At 37.2% G+C, this 15,692-nt stretch overlaps 1 protein-coding gene across 1 annotated transcript in view; it reads left to right on the forward strand.

Annotated features, from left to right (window-relative positions):
- The window catches only part of DPYD (dihydropyrimidine dehydrogenase), a 972,677-nt gene that overhangs the window by 944,044 nt on the left and 12,941 nt on the right, over positions 1-15,692 (forward strand). Inside the window, exon 21 of the mRNA XM_010598084.3 lies at positions 4,317-4,460. Coding sequence (XP_010596386.1) covers positions 4,317-4,460 — 144 coding nt within the window. The remainder of the gene's footprint in view (positions 1-4,316; positions 4,461-15,692) is intronic.

The raw sequence follows: 15,692 nt of genomic DNA on the forward strand, positions 1-15,692 counted from the left end.
GTATATAATTCAATCTGACACAAACTCTTCATTAATATCGAGATATTTATAAAATTAATAACAATGATAAATGTACACATACCTTATGGAAATTAGTCTTTCACCTAGTACAGGACAGTTCCTGATGCAGAGTAGGCAGTCAATGTTGTATTTGTTGAATAAGTAGAAAAGATGGATAAATAATGTATCTATGTCATATGTGTGGAGCCCTGATGGCACTATGGTTAGGCATTCAGCTGCTAACCAAAAGGTCGGCAGTTCGAATTCACCAGCTGCTCCTCGGAAACTCTGTGGGCAGTTCTACTGTGTCCTATGGGGTCACTATGAGTCACAACTGACTCTACAACGAGTTTTTTTTTAATATAAGTGGAACGTGTCTTTCGAAAAAAAATTAAAAGAGCTCTACTTTTATATACTTGTGAAATATCTATCCTTTATGTCAAATTTATCCCTCAGTCTTTCAGTGTACACACACACACACACACACATACACGCACACTGCACTCAGTATAAACCTGAAATCCTTTTATCTTTCCACTTATTACCATTTAGATATCAAAGTAATTACTTTTCTTGCTGTTATTGTTTCCAATCAGATAAGAGAGTATGATTAGGAAAATAGAGTTGATCCATTACAGCACTATAGACCAGTCCTATTAACCAACTTGCTGCCATTCTCGTAAAAATTATGCAATTTAAACTGGAAGACACCCGTGCCTGTTTCTATTAGGAACAAGAACCCTTTTCTACTTCATAATATGCTCAATTACCTTTAGATTGATCCATGAATAAATTATAATCCAAATAGACTTCTTTACCTTAAAGCTTTGCTGGCTTAAGGTATCATTGTTGATTCATTATGTTGTCACTTTTCTATCGGCAATGTAATGCTTTTTATATCTGGAGAGAGACAGTTTTAGCGTGAGATACTGTTATCTTTAAATGAGTTGGATTTAGCTTTCCTGGTGAGAACAAATTCATCAATGATGTATCCCGGGTGAAACTATTGAAACAAAAATCACACCATTTCTGAGCTTTGTTCAGTTCATCAGTTACACAGCAGCTTTTGATAGTCCTAAAGAACTTTTTCCTTTGTTTAAGAAATATAGCATAACGCTCAAAATCTCTCATGCTTTGAGTTACCGCAGGCTACAACTTTTTCTGTGGGAAAATAGTGAATGAAGAGGAAAATCTCCTGCTGCTGGCTCTTTCAGGCCCTGCTGCTTCCCCTCCTGCAATAGAAAATCAATTAGCTGTATGTTCAGGCAGAGATTTGAACTAAATGCTTTATTAATCACCACTGATTGCACACATACACAGTGACCAACTATGCACTCATTTTCATCTTTGTTTTGTTTTGCTTGGCTTTGGTTTGATGTTTGGGGGCATGATCATAACACAAATGTATGCCTAAATGCAGTACATGTAGAGCTGATTCTGTGGTGCCAGGAAGAATTGAACTTCTATGTTTTCAGAAAACTTAAAATGGTCAGTACCTCAAAATCCTAAAGCCACTTGAGTATAAACACACACACAAAAAAACACAAACCCATTGCCATTGAGTCAGTTCTACTCATAGTGACCCTATAGGGGAGAGTAGCACTGCCCCACAGGGTTTCCAAGGAGCAGCTGGTGGATTCGAACTGACAACCTTTTGGTTAGCAGCCAAGCTCTTAGCCACTATGCCACACTTAATTTTCTCAAACTAGTGAGGAAAGCAAAATGCCTATGGCAACCTGGAAGCTTTGGAAACTAACACTCCACTTCAGCCTCTGGGATCTCCAGAAGGGACCCCACACAAATGGAGTCTACCTGATGTGGAGAAATGTGTTGAAAGGTTGAGGAAATGGTTACTGATTTTTTTTTTTTTTGTATTTTCAGTTTAAAGAAAAATTTAGCAACAGTTTTCCTTTTATTCCACTGATTCTTCTAACCAATGCTAAAAGAAAACCCTATAGCAATCTTGACATTAAATGGAGATGCTCTCCTTAGGGCTAATTTAAAAAGATGAGCACATGAGAGTGATTTCACTGTTAGCCATACAAAGGCTGCATGACAAACTTATGTATGGTAAATGTGGTCAAAAAATTACAGCAAAAAATTACGGAAAGTATAAGGCTTTCAGAGGCTTACCCAGACTGTATCCTGTTCAGAATCAAGGGAATTGCAAATAATAATAATTAAAGTTAAATTTAACAACATTCTTTATTTCTGTTTGCATAAAAAGAATATTAGTGGAAAAAAAAATATTCTCCTCTAATCTACTTAAGAGAATATAGATAAAAATTCTAAGAATGTGTTCTTTTTAACAGCATTTATGAAACTCTTAGGTAGAACTAGATGACATTGCCTAAGGTAAGACCCAATCAGGGAAACCCAGTAATGATTCCATTTCCCAAGTAGCTTGCTAGAATGAGGGATCTACTAGAGCCAGAGATCATGTATTTCAACATTTCCCCATTCTTTATAATCTTCAAGAATTTGAGATGAGGATTTAGGTACCCTTGATGTATGAGAGCTGTGGAGAGAATGACATTCTGACAAGATTTATATCATGTGAACATGTGTTTGTCACCTTATGAGGTGTTATCTGGAACCCAAGGGCCTGTCTTTGGTACCAGCTATAATCTCTAACCCCTCATCTGCCCCAGGAAAAAAGTCATTTCATAAGAGGATTTTTCAAACAAGCATTACCTTTTCTGTATTAAGAAGGCTTATTTGATAAGTACTGAAGATTTGTTTTAAAATTTTATTTATTTTATTATTTTAACAAGTCAGCATCACTTGTTCTGTGTGTAAAAACAGATGCAAAATGCTCTCCCTCCACTGTATCATAAAAAAAATTAGGAAAGCATTATGATACTGAGATGAAGTACGTAGTTCTAGTTTAATTTGGTATTCATAACGTTGCTTCCATTTGCTTGACTTGTTGACATAATCACAAATAATTGATAACAAGTAGAATCCTAGCTATTTCCAATAAATATGTTCTTTGCCAATATAAATTTACAGTTGCAGTTTGCAGTTTGGCTTGATTGTGGAGCATGGTTTCAGTTTAGTTTACCTGCTCTACTGAGAACTCAAGAAAACCAGAAAACTCATTTACCTGGAGCATTATGCAACCTGGCAAGTGGAGGCCAGTGTTTTGAAACCAGTGTGATTTTTTACCGAAGCACTTGCTAGGTCAGAGATCAGGATGACCTTGGAGTGCTACAGTTTTCCAAACCTCCGTCACCTAGATAAATGTGCTTTACTCTGCAAGAGAGAGAGGTATTTCTGCAGACATATAAAAGAGACCTAGCCATTCCAGGTTACAGGCTGACATAAAACATTTGAAATTCAGTGGTGTCTGTCATCAGCAGTATGTGTCAGTAAAAAGTAAAGATCAAAGGTTCTAGAATAGGGGAAGAACTAAGTGAAGAGGAAATAATTGTGGGATAATGAATGGTATAAGGGCATTTCTGCGTTAACTTGAAACCACTTAGCATTTTCCATGATGCACAGGTATCTTTCTAAATGAACTTAGCAAAGTACAATTGAATAACCTTGAGATTTAAAGCTCCATAATGTGATTTTGAATACTGATGGAGTTTATTTCAGCACTGTGATGTTTCCTCTGCTTTTTCTTTCTATTTTTGCCTTCTTCATGCAAAATAAATTTGTTTTCTGTACAGGGAAATCAATATTTTTACCGTTTTGTTTTTCAGCCATTCCAGTAAATTGCAATCAACATTAGTTACAATATTTGAAGAGACATAGTAAGAATTTGAACACAATAAAATAGAGATACAGATTAGAACTTTGGCAAAGTACCTTTGCTATCGACAAAAGCATTTGTCAAGGACTATGGCTGTGTCTATATTGTGCTAAAAACCTGATGAAGGAAAAAAAAAAAAGCATCAATAGGTTTCACCGTCTGTGTCTAGAAACTGAACAAATGGTTTAACTAACAGCTATTGTTTTAAGTGAATGGATTTGGCTTAGCATTGTGAACTTTATTCCATTTAGGAATGCATTTTAATTAACATTTGTATATCGACTCCATGGCAGTGGGAGTGGGATATTAACACTTATATATGACGACACTGGGTGGGATGTGGTAAAGATATCGTGCTTTTGTGTTTTTTTTTAAATAATTAACAGAATCTGATACCTAGGAGACTAGTGGCCCAAGAACAAATGAGAGCCTTGTTACAGTATATGGACAAAATCTCAAAACACATTATCATAAATATTGATAATATTTATCTACTTTTATTTTCACATTTTTTCTTTTATGTCTAACATGATTTCTTGTTTGTGTGTTTTCCTTTCAGAAACTGCCAAGTTTTGGACCTTACCTTGAGCAGCGCAAGAAAATCATAGCAGAGAACAAGATTAGACTGAAGGAGCAAAATGCAGCTTTTTCACCACTTGAAAGAAAATATTTTGTCCCCAAAAAGCCTATTCCTGCCATCAAGGTAAACCTTAAGCCAAATATATATATCATGGAGCCCTGGTGGCATAGTGGTTAAGTGCTAGGCTGCTAACCAAAAGGTCGGCAGTTCGAATCCACCAGCCACTCCTTGGAAACCCTGTGGGGCAGCTCTACTCTGTCCTGTAGGGAGGGTTGCTATGAGTCGGAATCAACTTGCTGACAATGGGTTTGGTTTTCTTCATCTTACTGTTGAAATATATATAGTTTAAATACTTATTATGTCATTTTATCACTAAGTTTGTATTAGAAACATACTGAAAGTTTAAAAAATTCTGACTGTAGTAGAAAATAAATTATAGGATGATCTCTTTTATTTGTATATTTTAGACTTTTTAGAACATTGTCAAATATGCCTTCCACAGAAATTTGCTATGTATTAAATGTGTCAGGAAATATTATGGTGAATTCCTTGTATTCTCATAGTCATTTAAAAATTATTATAATCTGAAATTAATTCCAAGGGATCTTATATTAGTCATTCAACACAACTAAATGGTCAAGATACAGTATGTACAGCAGTGATGGTACCTTAGTTTTTTTTTGAGCAAATTCCTCTGGTTTGGCTTCTGAAAACCCTGTAACTTGGTTTGGCTCTCAGGAGATTATTTTTCTGGGTAATAGCAAAAAATATCAAGATGAAATTGTTTTGTATTACCTTTGTTACCGGAATAAGGTTCTTGCCTCTCACTGGTCAAGAATGAGCAGGTAAGGCACATAGCTTTCCACATGAGTAAAGCTTAACTGAAGAGGCTTGCAAGAGGAGATGAGGAGGGCCTAGAGCAACAACGCATACCCTCATCTCACAGAACAAAAGACAGGCCGGAGTTTTTAAAAGTTCTTGAGCGGGAAAAGATTCATGTCTATTCGTAGACACAGGCAGGGATATGTTAACTAAGGTGCACGCACAGCAGCTTTCCAAGATGGCTCCTGTCCTGGAGGCCTCTGGGATTTGTAGCAGGACTTATTATGGGGTGTTGCGCCTACGCAGCCTCCCACTCCCCGGGTTCGATTCCCCGGCTGGGGTTGCAGCCCCTCACTGCCCCTGGTGGAAGCGCACACAGTGGTCACAGGTGGATGTTCTGCCCATGTCCCTGGGCCTGGTCTTCTCCAGCTGCTTCTGAAAGGCAACTTTAAAGAAGTTTGTGGGCTATTTTTAGATACCTTGCCCTACTGTTCTGGGGAATGGCTTTGTTTCTGTGCCCTGGCCCATTTCTTGTTACTTTGTTTGCAGATTTGGGGGCCCCTCTGTTCTCTGTCTTTTTAAATCTCTAGGTTCTACACTCAACCCCCTATTACCTCCCTGATAGTATAGTCTATTTCTCTTTTACTTGCTTCTCCTCTAACCACAGCAGTCTCTGCTATTTCTCAAACAGGCACCCTCCGGTCTCAGGGCCTTTGCTCCCTGTCTTACCTTCTTTATTAAACTTTTTAAAAAAAATTTTAGGTAATAGTAGATTCATATGCAGTTATAAGAAATAATAGAGAGGGGCCTCTTGTACCCTTTGCCCAGATTTTTGCCAGGGGTAACAATTTACAAAACTGTAGTACAACATCATAACCAGGCTATTGACACAGATACTATCTACTGGTCCTATTCAAATTTCCCCAGTTTTACTTCTACTCATTTGTGTGTATGTGCTCGCACGAGTGTGTGTGTGTGTGTGTATTTGGTTCTGTGTAATTTTATTGCATGTAGTGTCGTGTATCCACTACCACAGTTAAGATACAGAATAGTTCCATCACTCTATGAATCCCTCATACTGCCCTTTTACAGCCACGTTCACCAGCGCCCCCCCGCCCCAATGTAATTGTTTAAAGCTGTTAGTGGGGTGGGGAAACAAACGGTTGCTATCATGTTGATTCCAAATCACGGAGACCTCATGAGTATCAGAGTAGAACTGTGCTCCATACGGTTTTCAAAGGCTCATTTTTTGGAACGAGATCACTGGGTCTTTCTCTGAGGTGCCTTTGGATAGACTCGAACCTCCAAGCTTTTGGTTAGTCGTTAAGCTCATCAACCATTTGCACCACCCGGTGACTCCCAATTGGCTGATAGTCTCTCTGAAATCACCATCGCTGAAATGAGGCTTGAAGTTACTAAAATTTGTTCTTCTCTATTTGGTGACAATAGACAACATTTCCATCTTCTATCATAAACATCAGCTGAAAAATCTCATTCTGAGGTGCTCACAGGTGGACCTCATCGGGATTTCTCTCTAGCAGTCAAATAAGGATTGGAATCCTTAAGAATTTCCTCTACCGTAAGGGGGAAAAAAAAATGTGTCCTATGCTGAAGAGTGAAGTTTAGACTTAATGTAGGAAAATTTAAGCCCTGCAGAATTCCGAAAGGAAAAATGAAAGGGGCTGAACACAGACTCCACCCGCACTTCAATACCATAATTCCAAATAAAGTGAACACTTGCAACTTCTAACAGCCTAATAGCCCCCAAATGGTCTCTTGAGCTGTTTCCCTTAAATTATTTGTGTGCTACTAAAAGGATGAACTGTGTACTCACAGGAAAGAGGAAGCGAGATCCCATAGCCCTTGCCAAACCTTTCTTCGTCATGTTTGCCTAAGGTTGTTTTAGTTAAGTGAGAATTCTTCCAGTTCTGGTAATTTCAATTAAATGTAAATTAAATGTAAAACCTTCAACTCTAGGAGTCTTGTTCTTATATATAAAAATTTCAAAAGAAATATATTATTTATATATTTAAAAAGTACAAGATGATTTTAAAAGCATTTTGCCCTTTTCTAGTTCTCTCTTCTTTCAGGGGGTGTGTCAATAACCTAGAAGTAAAACAAAATTAGAACAAACAAAAAAAACCTACTATAGTTGAAGTAAAATTGGCAGATCACTAATCCAAAGGAACTATCCAACACAGCAGAAGTGAATAAACAAAAGAAATATGAAGTCAGGAAAGAGAGGTTTTAAAAAAGTATCAAGGAAGGATATGGAGTCTTATTAAAAATTGTACAGTTTTATATTCCTCTCCTGAAATGTGTTACTCTAGAAATTATTCATATTGAAGTACCCTTGGTGCTATATGTTACATAAACCACAGGACATTGTAAGTACCATCTTCACAGCATCTAAAGACCACATCAGTGTCAACAGATTAAGAGGCTGATGTTGGAGATTTTTCTTAAATTCTGTGGCTTTTCCACTACCTTGACCTTCTTATTGGGATATCCATACCCATTCCATCTATTGTCATTTCTAGTAAGGTAGCTGATAATGTTGCATGTGTGGCTTTCTGTTTTTTTTTTTTTTAAGTGGGGGGAAAGGGAAAGTATTTGTTGTTTGAACAAATGAGGAATTAGTTTTTTTTTTTAATAACAAATGGCTGTTCACCTCATCTTGCTTTCAATAAGGCTTAATATAGAATGGAAGAGAGTGTGTGTCTAAAGGAAGAAGAAAGGTGTAGGGCTCTGTTTTTATCCTCTAGAGACATTTGTGGGTTCATATTGACTTCAGATGACCCTCAATTTCTAGAGTCATAGTTTTACCAATAGTGACCTATTCAACTATATTATATATTCCCCCATCTTCCTATTTTCATTTTTTTTATTTTAATGTTAAAAGCACAATGATTAATATAAAAATTACCTATAATCATACTACCTTGACTTAACCACTCTTAAAATTTAGATTTATAAAATCTGGTCCTTTTTCTGGAGCCCTGGTGGCAGTAGTTAAGAGCTCAGCTGCTAACCAAAAGGTCGGCAGTTCAAATCCACCAGCCACTCCTTGGAAACCCTGTGGGGCAGTTCTACTCAGTCCTATAGTGTCACTATGAGTCGGAATCAACTTGATGGCAACAGGTTTGGGTTGGTCCTTAATGTGCTATTTTAAATTAAGCAAAATAATGTTGATTCTCATACTCTGTACATTTTTTTTTACATAAAATATTATAATGATTTATGTATTACTTTTTAATGTTTTAATGGTTTCATAGTGTCTTAGGCTGGGTTCTCTAGAGAAGCAAAGCCAGTGAAGCGTATGTATATATATATATATATACACATACACACATACATACAGAAAGAGAGATTTGTATCAAGGAAATGGCTCATGTGGTTATAGAGGCTGGAGAGGCCTAAGTCCATGGGTCAGGCGTCAGGCTAGAGGCTTCTCTTGACTCATGTAGCTGCAGGAACTAACAAACACAAGATCAGCAGAAAAGACTTCTTACTCAAGTTATCTGGCTCAAGTCGCAAGAACCAGAGGTTAGAAGATGATGAGCCGAATGCAGGATCCAGAGCAGAACAAAAGCCAGCAAGGTTTGGCACAAAGTCCATGTATATTGGATGCAGGCTACACCTCCAAGGAAACTCTCTTTGAACTGATTGGCTGCTCATAGCCAATCTCATCATGGAGGTGACTATATCAGATCTCATTGTGGAGGTGGTTACACAACTGCCGATTATATTGTAACTGTCAAACCACTGAGAATCATGGCCTAGCCAAGTTGGCACACAACCTTAACCGCCGCACATAGTATTCCTTAATATGTACATATCATTACTGATTTTAAATTAACTATTTTTAAATCTCTAAGTTTTTTCCAGAATTTTATATAATGTTATTATAACTGTCTTTGTATAAAAACCTTTGTGTAGACCTCTTATGATTTTTTTAAGAGAAATCACAAGTAGTGAAATTTTAGCAGTGAATTTTGATACTTATTGCCAAATTATTCTCCAGGAAGAGTGTGCAAATTTACATTCCTCCCAAAAATGTAAAGAGCCCGGTTTCTTAGACTGTCACCAATAATGAATTTGTTTTTAATTTTTGCCAATGTAATGGTCAAGGAGGGGTACCTTTTGGTTTAATTTTGAATGCCTAAATAGTTGAGATCAGCACATTTTTATGTATTTTTCTTGATCTTTGTATTTCTTCTTTTGTGAATCTGCTGTTCGCTTGACTGGTTTTTTTGCTGGAGTATTTGTCCTTGTTTTGTCTTACAATTTTTTTTGGTAAATTTTTAAATATATTTTAAAAGTAATAGCATTCAAGTATGCTTCAAATTTATTTTTCTAAGGTTGCAATTTCTCTCACAATTTGTATTATGGTAAATATATATATATATATATATATACACACACACAGAAGTTTTAATTTTATGTATTCACATCTGGCAAAAGTTTAATTTGTGATTTCTTTCTTTCTTTGCATTGTTTAGCCCTCTTTACCATAACATCATATAAATATTCACCCCAATATAGTTCTTTTAGGGTTTTAATTTTTACTTTTAACTATTTAATTAATCTAAAATTTGCTTTACTCTAAAATCATGGGTATGGTAATAACTTTTTCCCAAGTAAACAACAATCCCAACACCCCAATATTTGCTTTTTAAAGAGGTTTTTCCTATCTCTCAAATCACTATTCTATGACAAAAATTTACCATAAATTTCATCATTTACTTTACATTCAAATTTATAGCCTTTCAAAATTTGCTAAAACTCCAAGGGCAAGAAATTTCTTGTGAACCAGAAATGGATTAGACAACGTTTTAATAGACAATTTCTAAAAAGAAAATTTCTAGGAAAGTTTTACACCTTAAGTAATTCTTGGTTCAAGAAGGAAGAGTTTAAAAAAAAAAAAAAAGAACAACAAAACTTTGCAAATAAAAACTTCTAATAACATTCAGAATTCTTGGTGCTAAGTCCCTTACTTTAAACCAAGATCTAAGATAAGACTTTAATTCTTCTGTAAAGATGAAAATGTTTCTTGTATGACAATGCTGATTTGTTGCTTTGAAATATATTTAATATACCCGTTTTTCTTCTTGATATTATCCAGATAGAAAAGGTAGGGGAAGGTGGTCTTTGTAGGAAGTTGATGAGCTCAGGGAAAAGTAACAACACTACCTGTGGTCTACTCTTTCCGGAAATTGAGAAAGATGGAAAGGAAAGTGGTAAGAAAAAGGAATGGAGTAGAGGGTTTGTTTGTGTTAAGATAATCTAGGCTTGAGAGTGCTTATATTCTAGTAGAGAATAGCTGAAATTACCAGAAAGAGTGTGATTAATCAAGCTAGGCCCTTGGCAAATAGGAAAGAATTCGAGTCAGGACCATACATAAAGACATCTTGGGTAAACAGAGGGACACCTCTTAGGATTTTGTACCTCTACTACCTATATGCGTTTAATGAAACTGATTTTGGACTTACCAGTGTCATTTTAATTAGTAGTGATGTTTAAAGAAAGTGACCATAAAAAAGTCTTATTTAAATAAAATAGAATTAAAAATTTTAGGCAAATTTAGTTTAAAATATAAGTGATATTAAATTTCAAAGCTATTTCCTTTACCAAAACACGTAACAAAGTTGGTAAAATTTTAGCATATTACAGTAATAAAAGTGTCCTGGATTCAGCATTTGATTACTGTGTCACACTGTCTGGATTCAAATTATGACTGTTTTTTAGTAGCTGCATATCCTTGCCTCCGTTCACTAATCTGTAAATTGGAGATAATAGAAACATTATTAGGTAAAGTGCTTTTGGCATGGTGCCTGAACCAAATAAGTGCTAAATAAGTGCTACCTACTATTAGTTATTATGTAGGATTGGACAAACTGACAGAGATAAGAGGTTAATGTGGCTGTCCGTTTCCATTTTATCCAATAACATGACATCAAGTATGAAAGCAGGAATACAAAAAGTTCTAAAGGCTAACCAAATAGAAGGATTTGAAGGAGACCACTTACTTTCCAGGAAATCTTTATTACCACCAAGAGGTAACCAACGTGTATCTGTCTACACTGTTGTTATTGCGGTTAAGTGCTACGGCTGCTAACCAAGAGGTCAGCAGTTCAAATCCGCCAGGTGCTCCTTGGAAACTCTATGGGGCAGTTCTGCTCTGTCCTATAGGGTCACCATGAGTCAGAATCAACTCGATGGCAGTGGGTTTTTCAGGTTTTTGGTGGAGTTGGTTTTGGACTCAAAGAGACCCCATGTGACAGAGTAGAACAGCTCCATAGGGTTTTCTTGGCAGTAATCTTTACGGAAGCAGATTGCTAGGTTTTTCTCTCGAAGAGCCACTAGGTGGGTTCGAGCCACTAAGCTTTCAGTTAGCATTGAGCCACCGGGGCTATCTACCTATACAGTACAATCAGCAGAACAGGCACAGCCTCTGTCCACATAAAGCAGACAGAATATAGCAAGAGGCAGGTATTATGAAAAGAATAACACTAATAATTAGACAATTGTATTTATGGTATGAGCTCATAGAAAAAATACAGGCTATATGAAGACTCTTTCACACTGATGCCTGATTTAGATTGAAGACACCAAGGGAGGACTCCCTAGGAAGTGACATTTAAGGAGTGCCATGAGTTGGAATCGACTCGCCAATATACAACAAGAATAAAAACAACATGGACTAGGTAGCGGCATTGGTGATTCAGTGGTAGAGTTCTCATCTTCCATGCGGGAGAAGCAGGTTCAGTTCCCAGCCAGTCACTTCATGCATAGCCACTACCCATCTGTCAATGAAGGCTTGTGTGTTGCTATCATGCTGAACAGATTTCAGCCAAGTTTTTAGACTGAGATGAACTAGGAAGAAAGGCCTGGTGATCTACTTCCAAAAAGCCATTGAAAACCCGGTGGGTCACAATGATCTAATCTGCAACAGATAATGGGGATGGAACAGGACTCTGAGTTGAGGGTAACTCCATGAAGCTAACAACGACAGACAGCCTAGACTAGGTAGGGATTAGAAAGGTAAGGGGAAAAGGGAATGCTCCAGGTGAGCCATACTGAGGTACCAGATTTGGGGAGTGGCCATGGTGATAAAGAATCAGAGATAAAATTGATAGGCTTGTTAATTTTATCTCTAAGACTTAGCAATTCTCATATTACATTGAGGGGCAAGGGAAAGTGAGGAGTTGAGAACAAAGAGACTAAAATGATTCAATTTTTGATCATCTAACTGAGATAAAGAAAATAACAGACAATGAGTCAGGGTTTTCTTACAGTTTTTTAGTTTGATGGGTTTTTATTTCTTTTTGGTATGAGATTTAAAAAAATTTATATTTGAGCATACAGAAATCGATGGACCCCAGGGAAGTACTGGAAAGTATAAAAAGAAAGAACTGATGTTTTTAACTACCTATTGTATGCCAGACACAAGATAGAAACTTCACATGTATTTGTTTATTTCTTTTAAACTAATACTCTTATGATGGAGTAGGAAGTACTGGGAAAGCAAATGAGAAGAAGTAATCAAAGAAATAGAAGAAGAACCAGAAAAAAATGGTGGTGTCAAGAAACCAGAAAAGGAAGAAATCTTACAAATGAGGAAGTGGCCTAGAGAATCAGAAAACACAGATCATTTTGACAGCCCATCTTGTATTGTTTCATTTTGTCTTTCACATCCGACCAGTGACATTCTGAATTTCTAGTTGACAACAATTGTCGTATTCATCCATACATTCATGTCGTCATTCATCCACTCAACAACTATTAATGAACACCCACTGTGTTCCAACATTCTTACAGTCACTAGTGATTCAGTAGTGAACAAAAAAAAATTCCAGCTTACATTTTAGCAGGCAGAAACAGACAAACAAATCAACAAGTAAATACATACTATGTCAGATGGTGGCAAGTGTTACGGAGAAAATAAAGCAAGGTTAGGAGAATAGGAATTGCTGGAGGGGCTGGTCAGGGAAAACCTGCCTGATTAAATGGCATTTAAGCAAACACCTGAAAAAGGGAGGGAGTGAATGATGTGGCTATTTAAGGGGAGACCGTTCCATTCAGAGGGAACAGAAAGTGCAGAGACTCTGAGATGAGAAAGTCCCAGACAGGAAACGTGGAAGGCTTTCTGAAAGGAAGAGTGACATGATCTGACTTAATTTTTCAAAGGATCATTCTGGCTGTGGTGTTGATACAAGACCCTAGAGGGGCAAGGTCAGAAACAGGGAGACCAGTTAGGAGGCGATTGTAACAACCCAGGAGAGAGATTGGCAGGAGAGAGAATAAATACTAGATAATGTCAGAAAGGCCCCGATTCTATTGTTTTAAATGAAATGATGTGTGCAAAAGCATTGTACACAGCTCAGTTCTATTCAAATGTAAAGAGCCACAGTTATTGTCATTTTCATAATGAGTCCCCTGCCCCTTTGCCCATTATTTCAGACCCCATCTGGATGATCTGGCTGTGTGGCTGTTCAGTCACCATTGAATTAAACAGCAACGTTCCCTTTAAGAGTCATTTTTTCTCTGCGTGTGCAATCAGGGATTGTATCTCGCCCTCTTTTCTTTTCTGTTTTTTCTCCCTAGCACACATACCCAGGCACCCTATGTACTTCTCTCTGCTGCTGCTTTATTATTTTTGTGATTTCCCTACAGAGTTTTTTCCGTTCCTGACATACCATTTTTCCTTTTTCCTGGAGGGCCTGGGTTGTCTGTTTTCGTGCTTAATATTTTCCATGTCCACCCATCTGTTTATTTTAGCTTGTTTCTTCCCTCCTCTCGGCTGGCCTCTTTATAGATCCCTCTGTTCAATAGTTTAAACTCCATGACGCTGTTCTGTTTATCCTCTCTGCTACCACAGTATATTATTCCCCATCTGCTATAAAAAGAGCCCTAGTGCCCCACAAACTTAACTAAGCCCCTCGTGTTTGAACAGGTTTTTCAGTGATGCATTCAAGTTTCTAATCTACCACATCTTCCCTGGTTATGAATGTGACAATATTATTTCTAAGCAAGCCATGCTCAATAGATCTCATCTTTTGTTCTTTTTTCCTTTCAGATGCCTCAAATATGATTTAATGGTCTGTGGCTTCAGAAGTAGGCAGTTTCAATATCAGCCAATTAGCAAGTATTATGTGACCAGCAGCGTGCTAAGGACTGTGAGAGATTCCAAAGGCATACAAGACATGGTCCAAGGCTCAGGGATTCTTGCAATCTCGATGGAGTTGTAGCATTCTATATATCTATTATGCACTCCCTGCAATCCAGAAATTGTGCTAGGAACTGGGTGTATATCGTGAATTAAAAAAGGAAGAAAGAAGGAAAGAAATCTACCCTTATGGAGCTCATAATCTAGCAGGGGAAAAAGACACATGTTAGAAATTATTTACAGTTCAATCAAATATGTACAAAATGCTTTGGGAACTCAGAGGAGTGAAAGGGATTAGTTCTGCCTAGGGTAATTATGGAAAGCTTCACAGAGATGGTGATATTTAAAATGGAGTTTAATAAATTAGTGTTAATTAAGAAGAGAATTAATAATAAAAGTTAATATTTATCAAGTACTCATGAGGTGCCAGGGTTCCAGGCACTAGCCTATGTGCTTGTGAATTAACTCATGTAATCCTCACAATAAGCCTATGAAGTACTCTAGTTATTCCTATTTTATTGATTAAGAAATCGACAAAGAGATTAAATAACTTGCCCAAGGTCATATACCTAGGAAGGTATCTAAAACAATATTTTATTCTAAAATCTGGCTCCAGAACTTAGGCCTTTAACCAATGTCCTCTGCTGTCTCTCACTGAGAAGAGGGGAGAAAAAAAGAAAAGACTGAAGTTGTCAAGGATTTCATTTTACTTGGATCAACAATCAATACCCACGGAAGCAGCAGTAAAGGAATCAAGCTATTTGCGTTGGGCAAATCTGTTGCAAAAGACCTCTTCAAAGTGTTAAAAAGCAAAGATGTCACCTTAAGGACCAAGGTGCACCTGACCCAAGCCATCGTGTTTTCAATTGCCTTATGTGTATGTGAAAGCTGGACAATGAATAAGGAAAACCAAAGAATTGATGCCTTTGAATTATGGTATTGACAAAGAATATTGACTATACCATGGACTGCCAAAAGAATGAACAAATCTGTCTGGGAAGCAGTACGCCCTGAATGCTTCTTAGAAGCAAGAATGGTGAGACTAGGTCTCATATACTTTGGATATGTTATCAGGAGGGATCAGTCCCTGGAGAAGGACAGCATCTTGGTAAAGTACAGGGTCAATGAAAAAGAGGAAGACCCCCAATGAGATGGATTGACACACTGGCTGCAACAATGGGCTCAAGCATAACAATTGTGGGTGTGGCGCAGAACCAGGCAGTGTTTCATTCTGTTGTACCTAGGGTTGCTGTGAGTTGGAACTGACTCAACAGTACCTAACAACAACAACAATCACATTTGCAAAGCATGGTGTTCAAGCATTCTTGGGATAATATGCAACCATGGGACCTTAAATTCAATAT

Source organism: Loxodonta africana, chromosome 3 (assembly GCF_030014295.1).
Source record: "Loxodonta africana isolate mLoxAfr1 chromosome 3, mLoxAfr1.hap2, whole genome shotgun sequence".
NCBI lineage: Eukaryota > Metazoa > Chordata > Mammalia > Proboscidea > Elephantidae > Loxodonta > Loxodonta africana.